The sequence below is a fragment of the Bombina bombina genome, chromosome 6, assembly GCF_027579735.1.
Source record: "Bombina bombina isolate aBomBom1 chromosome 6, aBomBom1.pri, whole genome shotgun sequence".
NCBI classification, from domain to species: Eukaryota; Metazoa; Chordata; class Amphibia; order Anura; family Bombinatoridae; genus Bombina; species Bombina bombina.
In genome coordinates this window covers 1,049,592,103-1,049,616,670 of record NC_069504.1, presented here as the reverse complement: position 1 = coordinate 1,049,616,670, position 24,568 = coordinate 1,049,592,103, and the positions used below count along the sequence as shown (strand labels likewise).

Genomic DNA, 24,568 nt, shown 5'->3' with positions numbered 1-24,568 from the left:
TCTCAATTGGAGGACCACAAGGCTCTGTCTTGGGTCTCTTGCTTTTCTCTCTCTATACATCCTCCTTTGGAAAACTTATATCCTCCTTTGGGTTCCAGTACCACTTATATGCTGCTGATAACCAAATCTATCTTTCCTCTCCTGATATCTCTCCCTCTTTACTCAACCAGATTACCAACTGACTGTCTGCAATTTCCTCTTGGATGTCCTTGCACTACCTGCAACTCAATCTGTTCAAAACTGAACTGCTTCCTATTCCCCCCTCTTCAAGACATCCAACAGGCGGCAGTCTGCAGAGGTTTAGATACAAGGTAATCACAGAGGTAAAAAGTGTTTTAATATAAGCATGTTGGTTATTCAAAACTGGGGAATGGTTAATGAAGGTAGACTGTCCCTTTACCGGCTGACAGGTCCGACGCTCAAACTGAAGCACTATCTGTCCTCTACATCCAGGCATAAAAGAAGCTCGTCAGGGCATCCGGAAAAGGTCCTGTATAAAGACTTTGTTTCTTTTTGTGCCAGAACATCGGGCAAACACTGCTATACTAGGCAGCAGTGCAAGGTGGAAGAAAACAATGAGGATTGAACGTTTTATCCTGAATGCTGACTTGATCTAGTAAGTGCAATATATAAAGTGTGTGCATTTTGTTTAATAAAGATTTACACTTGAGTCGTTCTTGTGCGCTCTCTCTTTTTTTCTTTTTAACTGTCCCTTTAACCCTAACTTACAAAGCCCTCCTAACTATATTTCCTTTCTCTTCTCCAAATATTCCCTGACCCGTCATCTTCAATCAACCTCTGACCCATGTCTCTCAACTCCTATTATCTCTACGTCCCACTCCCTCCTCCAAGACTTCTTGTGTGCTGCTCCTGTCCTCTGGAATACTCTACCCTGCTCCAACCTTGAATAACTTCAGACGCTCCTTGAAAACACACCTATACAGTGAAGCTTATCATCTCTCCTTTGTTTTTTATTCTAACCAAAATAATTCTTGAACTGCCTTGACTCAATGATGCAACTACAATCCATGTGACAAGCTACCCTAAACCTTATGTCTCTGTACCCTCAACCTGTAGACTGTAAGCTCTCTGGAGCAGGGCTCTTTTCCTCTTGTACTAGATTTGTTTAGTCTGTTAAGTTTTTGTATCTTATCACAATAATCCTTGTCATTGTATACCCCTATCTCTATATCCAGCGCTACGGAATTTTTCAGTGCTATACAAATAAATGATAGTATTAATAACAAAAATAGTAATAATAAAAACTCCACATATTCTCACCGCCAGCTCCACATGGTCTGTTCCAGTATCATCTTGTTTGTGCAACAGTTCAAAATAATATCTTTTTGAGTATGAAAGTCTACAAGAGAAAAAAAAAGTAGTAACTGAAAGACAGCATATGAGACAATTTGTGGATACTTGGTTAGCTGAGCGTTAACATCACAAGAGAGAACACCATCTATTTGTTTACCTCACTGACTTAGAAATCTGACTCTTGAACTTCCCAAACTCTCCTGGGGCTGTCCAGTGCTTTTCTGTCTGCAATAAATATAAAGAGGTTAACTAAATGAAACAAGGTATAATGGTATACTTCTTAACCTTTTTAGCAGTGTCTGGGACAAAGAGGCTGGGGGGGGGGGGAATCTTGACAGCTCTAGGGTTGTGCTGAACAGCCCAGACTGGGTCACAGGTCAGGGTGGGACAAGGCTGTCCAGGGACAGAGTGAAAATCATTACCTGAAACTGGGTGAAAAAAGGACAGGTCAAAAGTGACCTGAGTAGAGTCTGGGTGAACAGAATCTGGGATTCCTGGGGTAGGGTATCAATGACATCAGAATGGTTTGAATATAATGAGCAGTTCTGAGTGGTCCCAAGTTTCTTTGAGACAAACCAGGATACAAATAGAAAGATGAGGGGCATTAGGGCTGAGTTTCCAGTACAGGATTATCGATTGCACAAATTTTAGTGAAAATTTGGAGATCTGTATTTTTAACCCAAAAAATGTCTAGGAGGGTAAGTTAATCTTTTTGTAGGATAAATGTAAAAGTCAATGGGGAATATTTTGACGCATTCGCTGAAGTTAATACGCTAGCCAGACATCGCTGGCACGAATCTACATACGACGGCCTTATTTACTAAAAAGTCTGTCAAAGTACGGAGCGATGAGCATTGGACTGTTGATAAATAAGAGTTATCGATGTTGCGGATATTCTGTTTTTTCCAACTTTATTTATACTATTTCATTACTGTCCATGAACAAGCACATTTCTCTAAAGCTAATCTTTTATTTTTCATCTGTTAATGTCCAATAAATAGCTATATTTATACCTGAACAAACAATAATATCTCATAGAAAGTTATTTTCTATGTATTTGTTATACCAAAAACTGATATATGATATTTACACATAAATTAATGTGTATTTGTATTTCTAGAAATCATGATATGCCTATCTCATGTTTTTTGTTTCTTAAAATGATTATTAATGCTAGAATTTGTACATATATCTTTGCACATACTTGTATATATATATATATATATATATATATATATATATATATATATATATATATATGTTATGTCAGAAATCTTTTGCAAACATATTTACATGTCCCTAAATTCCTTGTTTTGTTCTAAACAATGTTGTCTTTCATATCTCTGTGTTTATTTATACCACTATATGTATATAGTGTAAATGTATTATTATTATTATTATTATTATGAGCAGGAATAATTGCAAATATAGCATGTAATCAAGGTATCATATGAATTTATTTGCAATCAATTGATATTTTAAGAGCTGGGACAGTTTCCTCTCTGCACCTGTGTAACCCCTCCTGATTTCAGTCTAGTTTTAAACACCACCGCTACACAGGTGTTAAAAAAACGGGCTGGCATATATGATGACATTTCTTAATGAAAATGAAATTCAAGAGAAGGAAGAAAAACACTGAAAATATCATGACAGTAAAGAGGTGATTTTAATTTCTGCTGTATCTGATTCATGACATTTTAATGTTAGGTAGACTATCCCTTTGAGCTATCAGTTTAAGATTATATTGAATCAAACATCATTCAAATTTTAAAATCATTGTCTAAAATATTACACTGTGTGTCCTAATGTCATCATCAATGTTTAACTTTAATACTAATTTCACATACACTGTACATACTTTCAGAGTATAATACACAATGTAACAAATGGCACTTACAAATTCTGAGTGATCAATGACACAAGTATCGAGCAATTTTGTTAGTGATAGTAGAAAATGTATATTTAAATCAGTTTGGCTGATGTCATAAATCATGTAAATTATGCATTTTTCAATCAAAAGAGGTGGAAAATTTAACTAGTTTGTGGGTTGTTTTTGAGTATTGCGTTAAATTTGGTGCGAAAAGTGTTGCGTCAAATTTGGTGCAAAGTGGAGAGGGGGACTTGTATTACATGCCTTAAACATGGTGTAATTAGATGTATCCCCAAAAAAGAAAAGAAAAGAAAATGAAGTTAGCTATATTATGGTATGAATTTATTTCATTTTTATCTCTATATCTACTAATGCACCAAAGTTGGAGCAATAATATTGTGCCCATGCTTTGTAATGAGAGACAAAGATGTAACATAATCCATAAATAGTAATGTATTTATTTCACTTTTTTCCCTATATCTACTAGTGCACCACATTTGAAGCAATAATATTGTTTGATTTAGAAAGAGTATACAATTTTAATTAAGTTTCTAATTTACTTTTATTATCTAATATGCTTCATTCTCTTGCAGCATCAAGCATAACCTTTCTGTGTTTTTAGACTCCCATTGATTTTTATGGCATTCGTGGCCTCAAGGGTGGCTGTTTGAACAACAGGTACGCTGCGTCAGACCTCTGCTCCATAACTTGTGTTTCTGGCGAGTCTGAAGACTCACCAGAAACACGGCCCCTACGGAGCTTGATAAATGGGCCTCATATTCTAGTGGTAGTTGCAGATTTTAATATATTTGTTTTGGGACCCAATACCTAACTTTATTACTCAAGATTTTATTATTTTCCATTTTTACTATGCAATATGAAGGTAACATTAAGCTACAGAGAATTTTAGTATGTAACAGTGCATGTAATGGCTCCCCTCCATTTATGCAACTTACCGGACCCACACTACACAGGAGGCGCAATTTTCCTACAGTCTCATCTTCACTTAACCAGAACTCAGAGTTGTCGTCAGAAGCCACCGCAAACTGAAAATCACCTTAAGAAAACAGGAGAAATGTCATTTTAGGGAGACACATACACACTACAGAGCTAAAGGTATAAAGACGGTCAGGAAGAGTCTCATTAATGAATATATAATGGAATACTAACGCTGCAAGATACGGTTAATCCTGCAATCAATACATACAGTGTATGTATCCAAATGAAATGTTTCTATATGTTTAAACCACCTCTCATACCCTTAGGCTATGCATTTTTTTTCTGACAAGCAGGGCAGAACAGCCAATCACACAGCACTCCTGCATCTTTGCTTCTCGTGCATAATGTAGATGGTTCACTCATGCACGCATGCTCAGTTTACATTTCAATAAACAAAATTGTTTCATACAAAGATAAAAATATATATTATTACAGCGTTTTTTCATTACATTTTTTATGTCATTTTAGACTTTTAAAAATGTTCATTTAAAAATTTCACAAAAATATCGCAAAAATGTATATACATGACATCGGACAAATCTAACTAAATGTGCATTAGGACTTCAGAAATGTACCATAATCAAAACTAATATTTAAGAGATTTTCATAGCACAAGCTGGGTTGCTCAGAAGATTCATTCTCTGGGGCCGATTTATCATCAGCCGAATGCAGGCAAATACAATACAAGACCGCTGCTCCTTAATTTGTCCGCTGCCTCTGAGCCTGCGGACATCAATCCGCCCGATCCTATACGATCGGGTTGATTGACACCCCCTGCTAGCATTGGCCGCGAATCTGCAGGGGGCGGCATTGCACAAGCAGTTCCCCAGAACTGCTTGTGCAATGTTAAATGCATTCAGCGATGTCCGCCAGACATTGATAAATCATCCCCTCTGTCTGGGGCCAGGCATTTTGTCTAAAGAACAATTTCCAATTTAATTTTATTATCAAATTTGCTTTGCTCCAATGGTATTGTTTGTTGAAGAGATACCTAGGTAGATGTCTGGAACACTACATGGCAGGAAATAGTGTTGCTATCTAGTGCTCTTGCAATGGATTATATTCTTGCAAAACTGCTGCCATATAGCGCTCTAGACACGTGCATTCTCCAGAGCTTATGCCCCTGCTCTTCAACAAAATATACCAAGAGAACAAAGAAAAAATTATTATAGAAGTAAATAAGAAAGTTGTTTAAAAACATAATTTATGTAAGAACTTACCTGATAAATTCATTTCTTTCATGTAATTGGCAAGAGTCCATGAGCTAGTGACGTATGGGATATACATTCCTACCAGGAGGGGCAAAGTTTCCCAAACCTTAAAATGCCTATAAATACACCCCTCACCACACCCACAAATCAGTTTAACGAATAGCCAAGAAGTGGGGTGATAAGAAAAAAGCGAAAGCATCAAAAAAATAAGGAATTGGAATAATTGTGCTTTATACAAAAAAATCATAACCACCACAAAAAGGGTGGGCCTCATGGACTCTTGCTAATATGAAAGAAATGAATTTATCAGGTAAGTTCTTACATAAATTATGTTTTCTTTCATGTAATTAGCAAGAGTCCATGAGCTAGTGACGTATGGGATAATGACTACCCAAGATGTGGATCTTTCCACGCAAGAGTCACTAGAGAGGGAGGGATAAAAATAAAGACAGCCAATTCCGCTGAAAAATTAATCCTCTACCCAAAACAAAAGTTTTAATCTTAATAATGAAAAAAACTGACATTATAAGCAGAAGAATCAAACTGAAACAGCTGCCTGAAGTACTATTCTACCAAAAACTGCTTCTAAAGAAGAGAAAACATCAAAATGGTAGAATTAGTAAAAGTATGCAAAGAAGACCAAGTCATTGCTTTGCAAATTTGATCAACAGAAGCTTCATTCTTAAAATGCCTAGTAAGTAGAAACTGACCTAGTAAAAAGAGCCGTAATCCTCTGAGACGGGGAATAATCCGACTCCAAATAAGCATAATGAATCAAAAGCTTAACCAAGATGGCAAAGAAATGGCAGAAGCCTTCTGACCTTCCTAAAACCAAAAAAAGATAACAAATAGACTAGAAGTCTGTCTGAAATCTGAGTAGCTTCAACATAATATTTCAAAACTCTTACCACATCCTAAAGAATGTAAGAATCTTACCAACGAATTCTTAGGATTAGGACACAAGGAAAAGACAATAATTCCTCCACTAATGTTGTTAGAATTCACAACTTAGGTGAAAATTGAAATGAGGACAGCAAAAAAACACCTTATCCTGATAAAAAAATCAGAACAAGGAGATTCACAAGAAAGAACAGATAATTCAAAAACTGTTCTAGCTGAAGAGATGTCCAAAAAGAACAATACTTTCCATGAAAGTAATGAATGTCCAGAGCAAGCATATGCTCAAAATAGAAGAACCTGAAAAACCTTCAGAACCCAATTAAGACTCCAAGGAGGAGAAATTGGCTTAATGACAGGTTTGATACGAATCAAAACCTGAAAAAAGTGATAAATATCAGGAAGTAACACTGCCTTATCCTGATAAAAAATCAGAAAAGGATATTCACAAAAAAGAGCAGATAACTCAAAAACTCTTCTAGTAGAAGAAATAACCAAAAGGAACAATACTTTTCCAAGAAAGTAATTTAATGTTCAGAAAATGCATAGTTTCAAACGGAGGAGCCTGTAAAGCCCTCAGCACCAAATTGAGACTCCAAAGAGGAGAGATTGAATTAATGACAGGCATGATATGGACCAAAGCCTGCACAACACAATGAATATCAGGATGATTAGCAATCTTTTCTGTAATAAAAAGAACAGAAAGAGTAGAGATTTGTCCTACCAAAGAACTGAAGACAAAACCTTATCCAAACCAACCTGAAAAAATAATAAAATTCTATGGCCTAGATTTAGAGTTCGGCGGTAGCCGTCAAAACCAGCGTTAGAGGCTCCTAACGCTGGTTTTGGGCGCCCGCTGGTATTTGGAGTCAGTGATTAAAGGGTCTAACGCTCACTTTACAGCCGCGACTTTTCCATACCGCAGATCCCCCTACGCCATTTGCGTAGCCTATCTTTTCAATGGGATCTTCCTAACGCCGGTATTTAGAGTCGTTTCTGCAGTGAGCGTTAGAGCTCTAACGACAAGATTCCAGCCGCCTGAAAATAGCAGGAGTTAAGAGCTTTCTGGCTAACGCCGGTTTATAAAGCTCTTAACTACTGTACCCTAAAGTACACTAACACCCATAAACTACCTATGTACCCCTAAACCGAGGTCCCCCCACATCGCCGCCACTCGATTAAAATTTTTAACCCCTAATCTGCCGACCGCCACCTACGTTATACTTATGTACCCCTAATCTGCTGCCCCTAACACCGCCGACCCCTGTATTATATCTATTAACCCCTAACTTGCCCCCCACAACGTCGCCGCAAGCTACTTAAAATAATTAACCCCTAATCTTCCGACCGCAAATCGCCGCCACCTACGTTATCCCTATGTACCCCTAATCTGCTACCCCTAACATCGCCGACCCCTATGTTATATTTATTAACCCCTAATCTGCCCCCCACAACGTCGCCGACACCTACCTACACTTATTAACCCCTAATCTGCCGAGCGGACCTGAGCGCTACTATAATAAAGTTATTAACCCCTAATCCGCCTCACTAACCCTATCATAAATAGTATTAACCCCTAATCTGCCCTCCCTAACATCGCCGACACCTAACTTCAATTATTAACCCCTAATCTGCCGACCGGAGCTCACCGCTATTCTAATAAATGTATTAACCCCTAAAGCTAAGTCTAACCCTAACACTAACACCCCCCTAAGTTAAATATAATTTTTATCTAACGAAATAAATTAACTCTTATTAAATAAATGATTCCTATTTAAAGCTAAATACTTACCTGTAAAATAAATCCTAATATAGCTACAATATAAATTATAATTATATTATAGCTATTTTAGGATTAATATTTATTTTACAGGCAACTTTGTAATTATTTTAACCAGGTACAATAGCTATTAAATAGTTAAGAACTATTTAATAGTTACCTAGTTAAAATAATAACAAATTTACCTGTAAAATAAATCCTAACCTAAGATATAATTAAACCTAACACTACCCTATCAATAAAATAATTAAATAAACTACCTACAATTACCTACAATTAACCTAACACTACACTATCAATAAATTAATTAAACACAATTCCTACAAATAAATAAAATTAAATAAACTATCTAAAGTACAAAAAATAAAAAAGAACTAAGTTACAGAAAATAATAAAATATTTACAAACATAAGAAAAATATTACAACAATTTTAAACTAATTACACCTACTCTAAGCCCCCTAATAAAATAACAAAGCCCCCCAAAATAAAAAATTCCCTACCCTATTCTAAAATACAAATATTACAAGCTCTTTTACCTTACCAGCCCTGAACAGGGCCCTTTGCGGGGCATGCCCCAAGAATTTCAGCTCTTTTGCCTGTAAAAAAAAACATACAATACCCCCCCCCCCAACATTACAACCCACCACCCACATACCCCTAATCTAACCCAAACCCCCCTTAAATAAACCTAACACTACCCCCCTGATGATCTTCCTACCTTGTCTTCACCATGCCAGGTTCACCGATCCGTCCTGGCTCCAAGATCTTCATCCAACCCAAGCGGGGGCTAGACATCCACTGAAGAAGTCCAGAAGAGGGTCCAAAGTCTTCCTCCTATCCGGCAAGAAGAGGACATCCGGACCGGCAAACATCTTCTCCAAGCGGCATCTTCTATCTTCTTCCATCCGATGACGACCGGCTCCATCTTGAAGACCTCCAGCGCGGATCCATCCTCTTCTTCCGACGACTAGACGACGAATGACGGTTCCTTTAAGGGACGTCATCCAAGATGGCGTCCCTCGAATTCCGATTGGCTGATAGGATTCTATCAGCCAATCGGAATTAAGGTAGGAATTTTCTGATTGGCTGATGGAATCAGCCAATCAGAATATAGTTCAATCCGATTGGCTGATCCAATCAGCCAATCAGATTGAGCTTGCATTCTATTGGCTGATCGGAACAGCCAATAGAATGCGAGCTCAATCTGATTGGCTGATTGGATCAGCCAATCGGATTGAACTATATTCTGATTGGCTGATTCCATCAGCCAATCAGAAAATTCCTACCTTAATTCCGATTGGCTGATAGAATCCTATCAGCCAATCGGAATTCGAGGGACGCCATCTTGGATGACGTCCCTTAAAGGAACCGTCATTCGTCGTCTAGTCGTCGGAAGAAGAGGATGGATCCGCGCTGGAGGTCTTCAAGATGGAGCCGGTCGTCATCGGATGGAAGAAGATAGAAGATGCCGCTTGGAGAAGATGTTTGCCGGTCCGGATGTCCTCTTCTTGCCGGATAGGAGGAAGACTTTGGACCCTCTTCTGGACTTCTTCAGTGGATGTCTAGCCCCCGCTTGGGTTGGATGAAGATCTTGGAGCCAGGACGGATCGGTGAACCTGGCATGGTGAAGACAAGGTAGGAAGATCATCAGGGGGGTAGTGTTAGGTTTATTTAAGGGGGGTTTGGGTTAGATTAGGGGTATGTGGGTGGTGGGTTGTAATGTTGGGGGGGGGGTATTGTATGTTTTTTTTTACAGGCAAAAGAGCTGAAATTCTTGGGGCATGCCCCGCAAAGGGCCCTGTTCAGGGCTGGTAAGGTAAAAGAGCTTGTAATATTTGTATTTTAGAATAGGGTAGGGAATTTTTTATTTTGGGGGGCTTTGTTATTTTATTAGGGGGCTTAGAGTAGGTGTAATTAGTTTAAAATTGTTGTAATATTTTTCTTATGTTTGTAAATATTTTATTATTTTCTGTAACTTAGTTCTTTTTTATTTTTTGTACTTTAGATAGTTTATTTAATTTTATTTATTTGTAGGAATTGTGTTTAATTAATTTATTGATAGTGTAGTGTTAGGTTAATTGTAGGTAATTGTAGGTAGTTTATTTAATTATTTTATTGATAGGGTAGTGTTAGGTTTAATTATATCTTAGGTTAGGATTTATTTTACAGGTAAATTTGTTATTATTTTAACTAGGTAACTATTAAATAGTTCTTAACTATTTAATAGCTATTGTACCTGGTTAAAATAATTACAAAGTTGCCTGTTAAATAAATATTAATCCTAAAATAGCTATAATATAATTATAATTTATATTGTAGCTATATTAGGATTTATTTTACAGGTAAGTATTTAGCTTTAAATAGGAATCATTTATTTAATAAGAGTTAATTTATTTCGTTAGATAAAAATTATATTTAACTTAGGGGGGTGTTAGGGTTAGACTTAGCTTTAGGGGTTAATACATTTATTAGAATAGCGGTGAGCTCCGGTCGGCAGATTAGGGGTTAATAATTGAAGGTAGGTGTCGGCGATGTTAGGGAGGGCAGATTAGGGGTTAATACTATTTATGATAGGGTTAGTGAGGCGGATTAGGGGTTAATAACTTTATTATAGTAGCGCTCAGGTCCGCTCGGCAGATTAGGGGTTAATAAGTGTAGGCAGGTGTCGGCGACGTTGTGGGGGGCAGATTAGGGGTTAATAAATATAACATAGGGGTCGGCGATGTTAGGGCAGCAGATTAGGGGTACATAGGGATAACGTAGGTGGCGGCGGTTTACGGAGCGGCAGATTAGGGGGTTAAAAGTGTAATGCAGGGGGTCAGCGATAGCGGGGGCGGCAGATTAGGAGTTAATAAGTGTAAGGTTAGGGGTGTTTAGACTCGGGGTACACGTTAGGGTGTTAGGTGCAGACTTAGGAGGTGTTTCCCCATAGGAAACAATGGGGCTGCGTTAGGAGCTGAACGCTGCTTTTTTGCAGGTGTTAGGTTTTTTTTCAGCTCAAACAGCCCCATTGTTTCCTATGGGAGAATCGTGCACGAGCACGTTTTTGATGCCGGCCGCGTCCGTAAGCAACTCTGGTATCGAGAGTTGCATTTGCGGTAAAAATGCTCTACGCTCCTTTTTTGGAGCCTAACGCAGCATTTGTTTGAACTCTCGATACCAGAGTTAAATTTATGGTGCGGCCAGAAAAAAACCCGTGGAGCGTTAACAGCCCTTTTACCGCCGAACTCTAAATCTAGGCCTATGAATTTTAAAAGAATGCCAAGAAAAGTAGGTCTTCCAGACTCAATATAAATCTTTCTAGAGACAGTTTTATGAGCCTGAAACATAGTATTAATCAATGAGTCAGAAAAACCTCTATGACTAAAAACCAAGCGTTCAATCTCCATCCCTTCAAATTTAATGATTTGAGATCCTGATGGAAAAAAATGGCCTTGAGAAAGAAAAGTTCTGGTTTAAACGGAGGTGTCCAACGTTGGCAACTGGCCATCCGAATGAGATTCATATACCAAAACCTGAGAGGCCATGCTGGAACTACCAGCATAACAAACAAATACTCCATAAGAATTTTGGAAGAAGAACTAGAGGCGGAAAGAAATAGGCAAAAAGATAATTCCAAAGAAATGTCAATGCATACACTACTTCCGCCTGAAGATTCCCGGACCTTAATAGGCCCCTGGGAAGTAATTTATTCAGATGAGATGAAAAACATCTGGGTAAGAGAGACCATTCTCCCGGAGGAAAAAGCTGGATTAACAGAGATAATCCGCTTCCCAAATATCTATACCTGGGAAAAAACCCACAGAATTTAGATAGGAGCTGGATTTAGCCCAAGCTAATATCCGAGACACTTCTGTCAGAACCTAAGGACTGATAGTCCTACTCTGATGATTGACATACACCATAGTAGTGATATTGTTTGAAAAACATTAAACGTCTCTTCTTCAAAAAGAAACTAACTGAAAAATTCTGAGAAAACACGGAGTTCTAAAATATCAAATGGTAATCTCGCCTCCTGAGATTTCAAAACCCCTTGTGCTGACAGAGATCCTCAGACAGCCTCCCAACCAAAAAGACTCGCATCTGTAGAGATCATGGTCCAGGTTGAAAGAAACGAAGAGACCTGTAGAACTAAATGATGGTGATCTTAACCATCAAATCAAGAGATAAATATTAGGATTCGAAGATTTAAAATGTGAAATCCTAGAATCCCTGCACCATAATTCAGCATAAAAGACAGGAAAGGTTCTTTCTATTGAAAATGAGCAAAGGGAATTAAATCCAATGCTGTGGCCATAAGACCTAAAACTTCTATGCATATATAGCAACTGAAGGAAATAATAGAGACTAAAGGTACCGACAAACGGAACACAATAAAATTGTCCCTTGTCTGATAGAGACAAAGACAGTGACACAAACTATCTGGAAACCTAAAAAAGGTGACCCTTGTGTGAGGAATCAAGAGCTTTTGAAAAAATAAAAAAAAAAGATCCTCTATGTCCTGAAGAGCAAGTGAATCATATGAGATTCCGCATCCTCAGAAAATAATCTGAATGAAAACAGAAAAATGAAAATATGCATTTATTGTATCTAATGAAAACAAATAATGCTATCACTGACCAAAAAAAGGCAGAATAGTTTGAATAAAACTCCAAAACCCATTTCCTAAAAATGGAACTGGAAGAAATACCCCAGAAGATTCTAGGTCTGAGCAGCGCTTGAACCCCATGGGTGCCCAGCCATGCTTCAACAGTACCCAAAATATATAGGACCCAAACACACTTAAAGAGAGTGTTAGCCTTACTGGAATAAAATCAAAGAAATTTGGACTGAATAAACCAAATAAATTTCAAAGAAGTCTTAACCTGCCCCTTGCCAGCCAAGCTGGAATACGGCACGTACATCGCAATATTAGGGAGCTGATATTGAACTGAAAAATGTTACTTGGGAAAGAATTCAGGAATTCGTTCCTTAATAAGAGCAACCAAACCAGTATAAGCTTAAAGTTTTAGTCTTAGAACTCAATCTTGAAGCCCAGAGTAACAGTTAAGGATTGAATCCAATTATAAAACAAATAATTGATTATCTTAGAACAAAAGAAATATGGATTTTTTTTTTTTTTTTTTTTTAAATCACAAAATTCTTCTAGCTAAAATAGCTAAAGACATAGATTAACCCTTATTTGCGAAAATATTCAATAAAATGAAGACACAAATGAAATTATTAGCATGATAGTCCAGTTAAAGGAACAGTCAATACAGTGGACTTGCATAATCAATAAATGCAAAACAACAAGACAAATGCAACAGCACCTAGTCTAGTAAATGTTGTCCCTTAAGAATGCTAAAATAAATCATAATCTGATACTTGATCTTAAAGTAAACAGAACAAAAATGAAGCAATTGCAACATCCAAATAAATCACAGGACCAAGAAAAGTACCTGAAACTAAATAATTTTCCATAAATAAGATACAACCATCTAAAGGAAAATAAATACTATTTTGCTATAGAAACAATAGCATAATTAGTAGGAGTAGAGATAGCCCCAATAAATTGGAGAACCCTCCAAATTGAATTTAACTGCTGGCAAAGAATATAGTTTAAAACCTTTGAAGAAGGAATAAAAGAAAATTCTCAGCCTATTCCATTCCCTAGTATGAGGAATTGGAAAGAAAACTTCTGAAAACACAGAAGAATAAATAAGCAGAAATAGTGTCAGCTAGTCTTAAAGAACTAGTTACCTTAATATCCAAAATAATCAACACCTTTTCAACAAAGAACAAATGTACTTTAATAAAAAAAATAATAGAAAAGTAGATTTGTTAGTGTCAATATCTGATGAAGAAAATTCTGAAAGAGAAAAAACATCATCAGAGAAGGATAAAACAGTTTGTTGTTGGTCATTTGAAACTTCAATAATTAAAAAAGAAGTGAAAAAGACCTAAAAATTTTATTAGAAGGCACGAAGTCAGACAAAGCCTTAAAAATAGAATCAGAAAAATATTTATTTTTAATCTTCTAAATGTTTCTTGTACATAAGATGTAAGAATGGCAATAAAGCATAAATACTAATGGATTCTGCATGTAAAAGTATATCATAATAACTTATTACAAACCATAGCTAAAGATAAACATTTATAACATTTAAAATAAATTAACTTAGCTTTGGTAGAACTGAACTCAGTTAAGCGTTTTTCCAGAAGTAGCTTTTGATCCAGGGTCAATCTGAGACATCTTGCAATATGTAATAGAAAAAACAACATATAAAGCAAAATTGATCAAATTCCTTAAATGACAGTTTCAGGAATGGGAAAAAAAATGCCAATGAACAAGCTTCTAGCAACCAGAAGCAATAAACAATGAGACTTAAATAATGTGGAGACAAAAATGACGCCCATATTTTTTAGCGCCAAAAAAGACGCCCACACTATTTGGCGCCTAAATGCTTTGGCGCCAAAAATGACGCCACATCCAGTAACGCCGACATCTTTGGTGCAAAAAAAGTCAAAAAAATGACACACATACAAACAACTTCCGGTGACAAGTATGACGCCGGAAATGACTAAGAAATTTTTTGCGCCAAAAAAGTCCGCGCCAAGAATGACGCAATAAAATGAAGCATTTTCAGCCCCCCGCGAGCCTAACAGCCCACAGGAAAAAAAGTCAAATTTTAAAGGTAAGAAAAATTTAATATTCAAATGCATTATCCCAAATAATGAAACTGACTGTCTGAAATAAGGAATATTGAACATCCTGAATCAAGGCAAATAAATGTTTAAACACATATATTTAGAACTTTATATAAAAGTGCCCAACCATAGCTTAGAGTGTCACAGAAAATAAGACTTACTTACCCCAGGACACTCAGCTACATATAGTAGAAAGCCAAACCAGTACTGAATCGAGAATCAGTAGAGGTAATGGTATATATATATAAGAGTATATCGTCGATCTGAAAAGGGAGGTAAGAGATGAATCTCTACGACCGATAACAGAGAACCTATGAAATAGACCCCGTAGAAGGAGATCATTGAATTCAAATAAGCAATACTCTCTTCACATCCCTCTGACATTCACTGCACGCTGAGAGGAAAACTGGGCTCCAGCCTGCTGCGGAGCGCATATCAACGAAGAATCTAGCACAAACTTACTTCACCAGCTCCACGGGAGGCAAAGTTTGTAAAACTGAATTGTGGGTGTGGTGAGGGGTGTATTTATAGGCATTTTGAGGTTTGGGAAACTTTGCCCCTCCTGGTAGGAATGTATATCCAATACGTCACTAGCTCATGGACTCTTGCTAATTACATGAAAGAAATTGCATGTTTTATCTGAATCACAAAGGAAAACTTTTGGGTTTTTTATACCTTTAAAGTTAGATACATAACTCTATATTTCATTTGATTTAAAATGTTAATATTATTAGTTTTCAAATCACGGATTACTTAATCTTATTATAATATTTTTACTTCCAAATGTATTCTAACAAGAATGACTCCTGTGTTTCCTCTGGTTTTGCTATGAGCCTGCATTCTGTGTAAATGACGATACTGCATATTTAGAGGCTACTATCAGAGTGACACCGGAGGTTTCATAAAGGTTAGTAAACGTTGTTGTTTTTTTCATATAAGATTGTATAACTGCTTTATTTTGTTTGTAACATATGGCTGAATTTGTTAGCCAGCTACCCACCCATTGCAGGTTATCTGCCGCAAGCAAAAACACCTCTAAATCACGTTAATTTATTTTTTATATATGTATCAGAAATTAAGTACTGCATCGCTATGGAACGATATTTAAAAAAAAATTGCATTTTTCAGATATATTTAAATTACAGTAAAAGCAGGAAAATAAACCATGAAAGTGTAAAGCAAATGTTTTCACTACGCATATTTACACATTATGGGCTAGATTACAAGTGGACCGCTATTTATTGCTCCCTCTTGTGCGTTAAGCTTTTTGTAGAAAGCCGAACTTGTAATATCGCAAAGCCTTAATGTATTCCCCAATAGACTACAATTGAGCGCGAACAGTGAGGAAACAAACTAACACCCTTATTTGTGTGCAAACCCGATCACGTTTAACCAAGTATGTTAACCCAATATTTGACATTCCATTGTTCTCATAGCAGAATATGTTCTATTTATTCTTACATAAATATATATATATTTAAAGTATTGAAATAGGCACTCACTGGACTTCAGCCAACTGTGACAGCAAAAATATTCTTTAATGTGACGTTTCGGGACACAAACAGTCCCTTCCTCTTACAAACAACCAGTGCAAACAGCAAACTTTTAAAGATCTTTGTGACACTCCCCCTTGTTCACAGCCAATCCCAGCTGCCAGTGTGCAAACAGCTTAGTGACCTCATCAATAAACATATTTGCAATGTTGATTCGTGTTCATTGCATTATTGTATAAATCAAAATGAATTAAAGTGAAAAATATCATGTGTTATGTGATGCCACTCAGTTGATCAGCAGTGATACACCATAAATAAGTATCTTAATCCAATATGAAATAACAACTTTCATGTAAACAATATCCTTTCTTAGCAACCAATAGGGACCTCTTAATCCTTACACTCCCTTTCCATCCTCCAATCATGTATCCGTGGGTGTTAATAATACACACCCCATCCACAACATTCTTAAGACGTTTATCTGATGCCACTCAGTTGATCAGCAGTGATCCACCATAAATAAGTATCTTAATCCAATATGAAATAACAACTTTCATGTAAACAATATCCTTTCTTAGCAACCAATAGGGACCTCTTAATCCTTACACTCCCTTTCCATCCTCCAATCATGTATCCGTGGGTGTTAATAATACACACCCCATCCACAACATTCTTAAGACGTTTATCTATTGGCACTCGATCTTAATGTAAGAATAAACATGCACTAGGGACATACCCCACTAACATATATATTATATTGTGTTGATCCGGTCTGTGATCACCCGCGGTATAGAAGGTATCACCTAATCTCTGGCCACTGAACTGACGTACCAAGGCCACGCCCCCTATGGGAGTACAGAACCAATCATCATAGGTACTTGTCAAACAGAACCCGACATCCAACAAAACAAAAACATCATATCACTTTATCTTTCCCCAGTGCCTGATCTCCATGCCCATTCTGGTCATAAGAGGGGGAGCATAAGTCTACGCACAAAGTTCAATTACCATAGCAACGCACATAAGCCTTATTACCACCAAACAGGTCAATTGTATCTCACCAACTTTATATTGGCACTAGACAATGCTTGATCAATACTCTTACAAATGAAATAACAGCAATCCTATATACTACGGCTAATGTGTATATCATGATGGCAGGAGAGGGTGTCTCCTATACATTGGCACCTTTGCTTAATATATATGTTTGTTGGGTATGTCCCTAGTGCATGTTTATTCTTACATTAAGATCAAGTGCCAATAGATAAACGTCTTAAGAACGTTGTGGATGAAGTGTGTATTATTAACACCCATGGATACATGATTGGAGGATGGAAAGGGAGTGTAAGGATTAAGAGGTCCCTATTGGTTGCTAAGAAAGGATATTGTTTACATGAAAGTTGTTATTTCATATTGGATTAAGATACTTATTTATGGTGGATCACTGCTGATCAACTGAGTGGCATCACATAACACATGATATGTTTTACTTTTATTCATTTTGATATATACAATAATGCAATGAACATGAATCAACATTGCAAATATGTTTATTGATGAGGTCACTAAGCTGTTTGCACACGGGCAGCTGGAATTGGCTGTGAACAAAGGGGAGTGTCACAAAGATCTTTAAAAGTTTGCACTGGTTGTTTGTCAGAGGAAGGGACTGTTTGTGTCCTGAAACGTCACATTAAAGAATATTTTTGCTGTCACAGTTGGCTGAAGTTCAGTGAGTGTTTATTTCAATACTTTATTACAATTTTATAGCACCCTGGCAGTTGTGGACAGTTTATTAGAGTGCACACACCCTGGACTATATATATATATATATATATATATATATATATATATATATATATATATATATATATATATATATATATATATACCAATATATACCAATACAAATGTCAGCACTCAGTGGTCTTAAAAATAAAACTTAGCGTTTATTATTATTTCATAAAAGCAGCATAACGTTTTTGAATCTATATATTCCTTTGTCAAATGCAATACAAAGTCTTACCTCGGTAAGACTTTGTATTGCATTTGACAAAGGAATATATAGATTGACTGTTTAGCACCGTGGCAACTGCTATTTAGTTATATGGAGGGCATCCTGTTGGATTGACTATATATATATATATATATATATATATATATATATATATATATATATATATATATATATATATATATATATATACAGGGAGTGCAGAATTATTAGGCAAATGAGTATTTTGACCACATCATCCTCTTTATGCATGTTGTCTTACTCCAAGCTGTATAGGCTCGAAAGCCTACTACCAATTAAGCATATTAGGTGATGTGCATCTCTGTAATGAGAAGGGGTGTGGTCAAATGACATCAACACCCTATATCAGGTGTGCATAATTATTAGGCAACTTCCTTTCCTTTGGCAAAATGGGTCAAAAGAAGGACTTGACAGGCTCAGAAAAGTCAAAAATAGTGAGGTTTTATGGACTGATGAAATAAGAGTGAGTCTTGATGGGCCAGATGGATGGGCCCGTGGCTGGATTGGTAAAGGGCAGAGAGCTCCAGTCCGACTCAGACGCCAGCAAGGTGGAGGTGGAGTACTGGTTTGGGCTGGTATCATCAAAGATGAGCTTGTGGGGTCTTTTCGGGTTGAGGATGGAGTCAAGCTCAACTCCCAGTCCTACTGCCAGTTTCTGGAAGACACCTTCTTCAAGCAGTGGTACAGGAAGAAGTCTGCATCCTTCAAGAAAAACATGATTTTCATGCAGGACAATGCTCCATCACACGCGTCCAAGTACTCCACAGCGTGGCTGGCAAGAAAGGGTATAAAAGAAGAAAATCTAATGACATGGCCTCCTTGTTCACCTGATCTGAACCCCATTGAGAACCTGTGGTCCATCATCAAATGTGAGATTTACAAGGAGGGAAAACAGTACACCTCTCTGAACAGTGTCTGGGAGGCTGTGGTTGCTGCTGCACGCAATGTTGATGGTGAACAGATCAAAACACTGACAGAATCCATGGATGGCAGGCTTTTGAGTGTCCTTGCAAAGAAAGGTGGCTATATTGGTCACTGATTTGTTTTTGTTTTGTTTTTGAATGTCAGAAATGTATATTTGTGAATGTTGAGATGTTATATTGGTTTCACTGGTAAAAATAAATAATTGAAATGGGTATATATTTGTTTTTTGTTAAGTTGCCTAATAATTATGCACAGTAATAGTCACCTGCACACACAGATATCCCCCTAAAATAGCTATAACTAAAAACAAACTAAAAACTACTTCCAAAACTATTCAGCTTTGATATTAATGAGTTTTTTGGGTTCATTGAGAACATGGTTGTTGTTTAATAATAAAATTAATCCTCAAAAATACAACTTGCCTAATAATTCTGCACTCCCTGTATATATATATAGCAATACCTTATTACCTTTTATATATATATATATATATATATATATATATATATATTTATATATATATATATATTTATTTTATTTTTTTGTAAAATATATATCAATACCTATATATATATATATATATATATAAAACAGTCAAGGAGAACCTAGCACGCACACAACACTGCAGCCACTATTTTTGCCAAGTAAAAAAGTTTGTTAAAAAATCCAGCGAGTGCAAGGTCTGTTTCTGATTTTGTATCTAATTTCACTAGCACCCTGGTTGTTGCATATAAGTGAGAGTGCACATCTTTGCTAAACGAATACCTATATATATATATATATATATATATATATATATATATATATTTGTAATTTTGTGCCAGCACCACTAGTTTAGTAAATTTCACAGTTTAATATACTGAGATAAAATATCATGTGTCCTATATAGGACCACATTTCTCAGTATAGTGCACAGATAAGGGTATTTAATTAGTATACATATAAACAAGAGAACTCAGACCCTTATTTATCTAGCACCCAACTATTTCTGGAAAAATATATATGCTTATAAACAATGAAAGATTAAAGAATAAATAATACACATACTATTTGAAAGTGCGTTTTTAAAGATTTATATATTGATGTCTGCATAACAATAATACATAAGCAAGACCCCTAAATATGTAGAAAGTTCAAAGTCCACAACCCGGGTTGTTAGGTGGAAATTAATGAGCTAGTCCATTCATTGACCAATATTGGTATTTTTATGAATGCCTAATTGTTGGCACATTTGTAATCCCAATGATGGAAAACAACGTTAATGCAGGGACAGCACCATTAGTTATGTAACACTGACACTGTAGGTTTTTAAACTTGTATCTTCGTGCACCCAATGCAGATTATAACTGTATCATTAGTAGCAGAAAAAAGTGGCAATTTTTCAATACCACATTAGACTTGCTTTGACAGTTCTGTGTTGCGTGTGGGGATATTATAAGACAGGTACCTGCTTCCTTGGTTGTTCCGTCAGTGACGTGTCATGGTTTCATATCTACCTGCTCGTTGTTTCCAATTTTTCTTTTTTCAAACCGGTTTCGGGGATATCACCTTTCCTTTCAACTCCGTGCTTGCTTGGCTCTTTCTGTGCATCTGCACGCCTTGACTTGCACTGGAATATACTTTCGTTAGGAGGTCAGCTTTTTGGACGGTGCACCGCTGCTGCACCGCTCCAAACAAACAAACTTTGCAGCTACGCGCGTTTCACCCGGGGTCCATTCGGGCTTCTTCCGGCTGTGTGTAATTGGAGATTGCTCTCCATAGCCTTTAAACAGTATGCTCCGCCTTTGATTGGCTTTTTCAGGTACATAGTGTGTTTTAGCCGTACAGGTGAAATGTCAGACAATTATAAATGTTTATCTTGTTATGCTTTAACCTTTTTCTTAAAATCACACATTTTCTATATACAATATTATATCTGTTCATACTGTGCAGAGTCCACAACACCCATTTTGTATTAGATTTTCTTATTAACGGAATTACTTTAAATCTTATGGGCAGCTGGATTAAATACCTTAGTATTATGGTTCTGTATATATTGCTTCAGTCTCCTAAAAATGAGCCAAAATTTAGCTCTTCATTTAGGCCCTCTGGTTTTAGACTTTTTAGATTATAGATCCATTTGCTTTCTTTACACAGTAGAATTTTATCTAAATTTCCTCCTCTACCTTTCAAGTCTACTATTTCTAGGCCTCTAAATTTTAACTGTCTCTTGTCGCTATTGTGGCACTCTGCAAAGTGACGTGCTACACTGCTGGTTTTTGTGCATTTATTTTTAATGTCTCTTTTATGTTCTTTTATCCTTTCTTTGAGCTCCCTATAGGTTTTACCTATGTAATATTGGGGGCAGTTGCAGCAAACCATATACACTACTCCTTCACTTTTGCAAGTTATACGTCCCTTTATTGTATGAAAGGACCCAAATTTATCACAGAAGCTTTTTCCTACCAGCATATTTGCGCAGACTGAGCAGTGTGAGCATTTAAAATTCCCATTCTTTTTATCAGTTAACCAGTTTCCTGTATTTTTATTTTTATTCTCAAAGTGGCTCTGAACTAGAAAGTCTTTTAAATTTGGTGCTCTTTTTGGAGTCATAAGTGGGGATTCTCCTACAAATTTGCCTATTGATTTATCAATCCACAAAATGTGCCAGTGTTTATTTAAAATTGAACGGATATTCTGCCATTTATGATTGTATGTTCCTATAAATCGAATTAAGGATGATTCCGTTGTGTCATCTGCTTTTTCATATAATAGATCATCCCTGTCCTTACTTTTAGTCTTATTGAATGCTTTTTTTAGACATTGTTGTGTATAGCCTCTTGCTTTGAATCTTTTATTTAGATTACCTGCTTCAATTTTAAATTGTTCAATATCTGAGCAGTTTCTTTTGTGTCTTAAAAATTGGCCATAGGGTATATTTTGTATCAGTTTTTTAGGATGGTGACTATCAAATGAAAGTAATGAGTTTCCTGCAGTGTCTTTGCGAAATGTTGCTGTTTTGAGGCTATTATTGTCATTGATGATGCGTAAATCAAGAAATGTGATCTCATTTTTACTGTAAGTGTAAGTGAATTTTAAGTTCCAATTGTTATTGTTTAGTTTTTGCATAAATTCTATCAATTTCTTCTCTGTGTCCTCCCATAGGAGGAACACGTCATCGATGAATCTTAGCCATAAAGAAATGGAGTCATTTATCTCAGCACTATTAAGAATTTGATCAAATTCCCATTTTCCTAAGTAGAGGCAAGCAAATGTGGGTGCACAGCAAGTCCCCATTGCTGTTCCTAAGTTTTGTTGATAACATTTGTTTCCAAACATAAAATAATTATGCTTTAAAATAAAAGATAACAGTTCCAACACAAAATTTGTATGTTTGTCATATTCTGAACCTCTTTGAATTAGAAAGTATTTTATTGCCTCTACCCCTTTATCATGGGGGATGCTTGAGTAAAGTGACTCAACATCAATTGCAACCAATAGAGTGTTTGCAGATATACTTATATCATTGAGTTTTTTCAATACATCTAGTGTGTCTTTAATATATGAGGGGAGATTTAGTAAATTAGGTCTAAGGCAAAAATCCACATACTGTGAAATTTTCTCAGTTAGAGAGCCCATGCCCGATATAATGGGGCGACCTGGTGGTGGCAGTTTATTTTTGTGGATTTTTGGTATGCAGTAAAATGTTGCAGTTTTTGGAAATTTAACAAATAGAAAATCAAATTCTCTTTGGTTTATTATGCCTTCATCTTTCGCTTTCATTAAAATTTGAAACAATTTATCTTTGTAGATTTCAGTAGGGTTAAAGTGTAAAACACTGTATTGTTTTTTATCTCTTAGTTGTCTTTGACATTCATCCACATAGTCCTTGGTATTTAGAACTACAATGTTACCGCCCTTATCTGATGGCTTGATGGTTATGCTGGTGTCATTTTTTAAGTTATTTAATGCATTTCTCTGTATCTTCGTTAGGTTGTCAGGTAGGGGCTCATTTGTACTTAGAAGGTCAATATCTTTTTCCACTAATTTGACAAAATTATGAATAAGGGGAATACTGGATAGTGCTGGCATGTATTCTGACTTTTTCTTAAAATCACTAAAACCTATAGCTGTTGTCTGACTTGGTTGACCTGATATTTCTTCCTGTAATTCCTCTAGAATTTTTACACTTTGCCTATCATGTATATTTAAAGTTTTTTTGTCTGTTTTGTTTTCAAAAGTTTTACTTAGAACTATTTTTCGAGCAAATAGATGGAGGTCTTTAACCAATTCAAACTTGTCTAATTTATTCACTGGTGAGAAAGTTAATCCTTTTTCTAAGACCTCTATTTGACTGTCAGAAAGATTTTTTTCTGACAAATTAACAACATTTATAGGTTTCTTTTCCTCCTCTGTCTGAGTGGGTATCTGCGTCTGCCCCTGCCTCTGCCATCTGTGTTTCCTCCCCCCTCTCCTTGATTTGTGTTTTTGTGTCCTAAAAAACTTTTTTGCTGTTCTCTGTAGGAGTTTTGTGTTTTATTTTCATCTCCACTCGAGATTTCTGTTTCAGAGCCACTAGAGGCACTATATGTGTAATCATAAACCTTTTTATCCTGATAGTCTTGCCAGTCTCTTTGATATTTCTTTTTCTTTCTAAATTTTATTGAATCTTGAATTTTACGTAGCTCAACTTTTGCTAGGCCCATAAGCCTCTCATATTCATCTTTTCCTTTCCAAGCATTTATCTCATTGTTCGCTAATGTTAGTTCTTTCTGAGTTTTCTCTAGTCTAAGTTTATTTTCCTCTATCATCAGATTCATCCAATCTGTGGAGCATTTTGAAGCATATTCATCCCATTTAAGTTGGAAATTTTCCAATAAAGGATTATCTAAATTTGCCCCCGGTCTCTTTCTTATCCTAAGTCCTCTTGGAATCATTTTCATTTCGACATATTTTTCTAAACTAGATATTTCCCATTTTAGTTTTTGTTCTTTAAACAATTTTTTCTTGTATTCTTTGAACGATTTATATATGCTTGGATTTTCAGAGGAAACTGAAGCAATACCCTCAGTGTTAGAGGGAACAGAAAAAGTATCATCTACATCATATTGCCACTCACTTTCATTCAATTCAGCCATTATTAATATTTATGTTGTTATTGAAGACTCTGCACAGCAGAACTACCCCAATTAGGGGTTATACTTCAAACTCAAATACTAAATATTCTAAAAAAATCCTTCAATTGCTACATTTATACTTAGTGTGCAAGGTACCATAAAGAAAGACTACTAAAATAGTCAGAAGTTAAATTTGTAATTTTGTGCCAGCACCACTAGTTTAGTAAATTTCACAGTTTAATATACTGAGATAAAATATC

The 24,568-nt window shown here is 36.1% G+C and overlaps 1 protein-coding gene across 1 annotated transcript in view; it reads right to left on the bottom strand.

Annotated features, from left to right (window-relative positions):
• Positions 1-24,568, bottom strand: part of B4GALNT3 (beta-1,4-N-acetyl-galactosaminyltransferase 3) — a 317,092-nt gene that overhangs the window by 117,757 nt on the left and 174,767 nt on the right. Inside the window, exons 6-8 of the mRNA XM_053718828.1 lie at positions 4,141-4,241; positions 1,472-1,539; positions 1,282-1,360 (exon numbers count right to left, since the gene is read on the bottom strand). Of these exons, the coding sequence (XP_053574803.1) occupies positions 1,282-1,360; positions 1,472-1,539; positions 4,141-4,241 (248 nt within the window). The remainder of the gene's footprint in view (positions 1-1,281; positions 1,361-1,471; positions 1,540-4,140; positions 4,242-24,568) is intronic.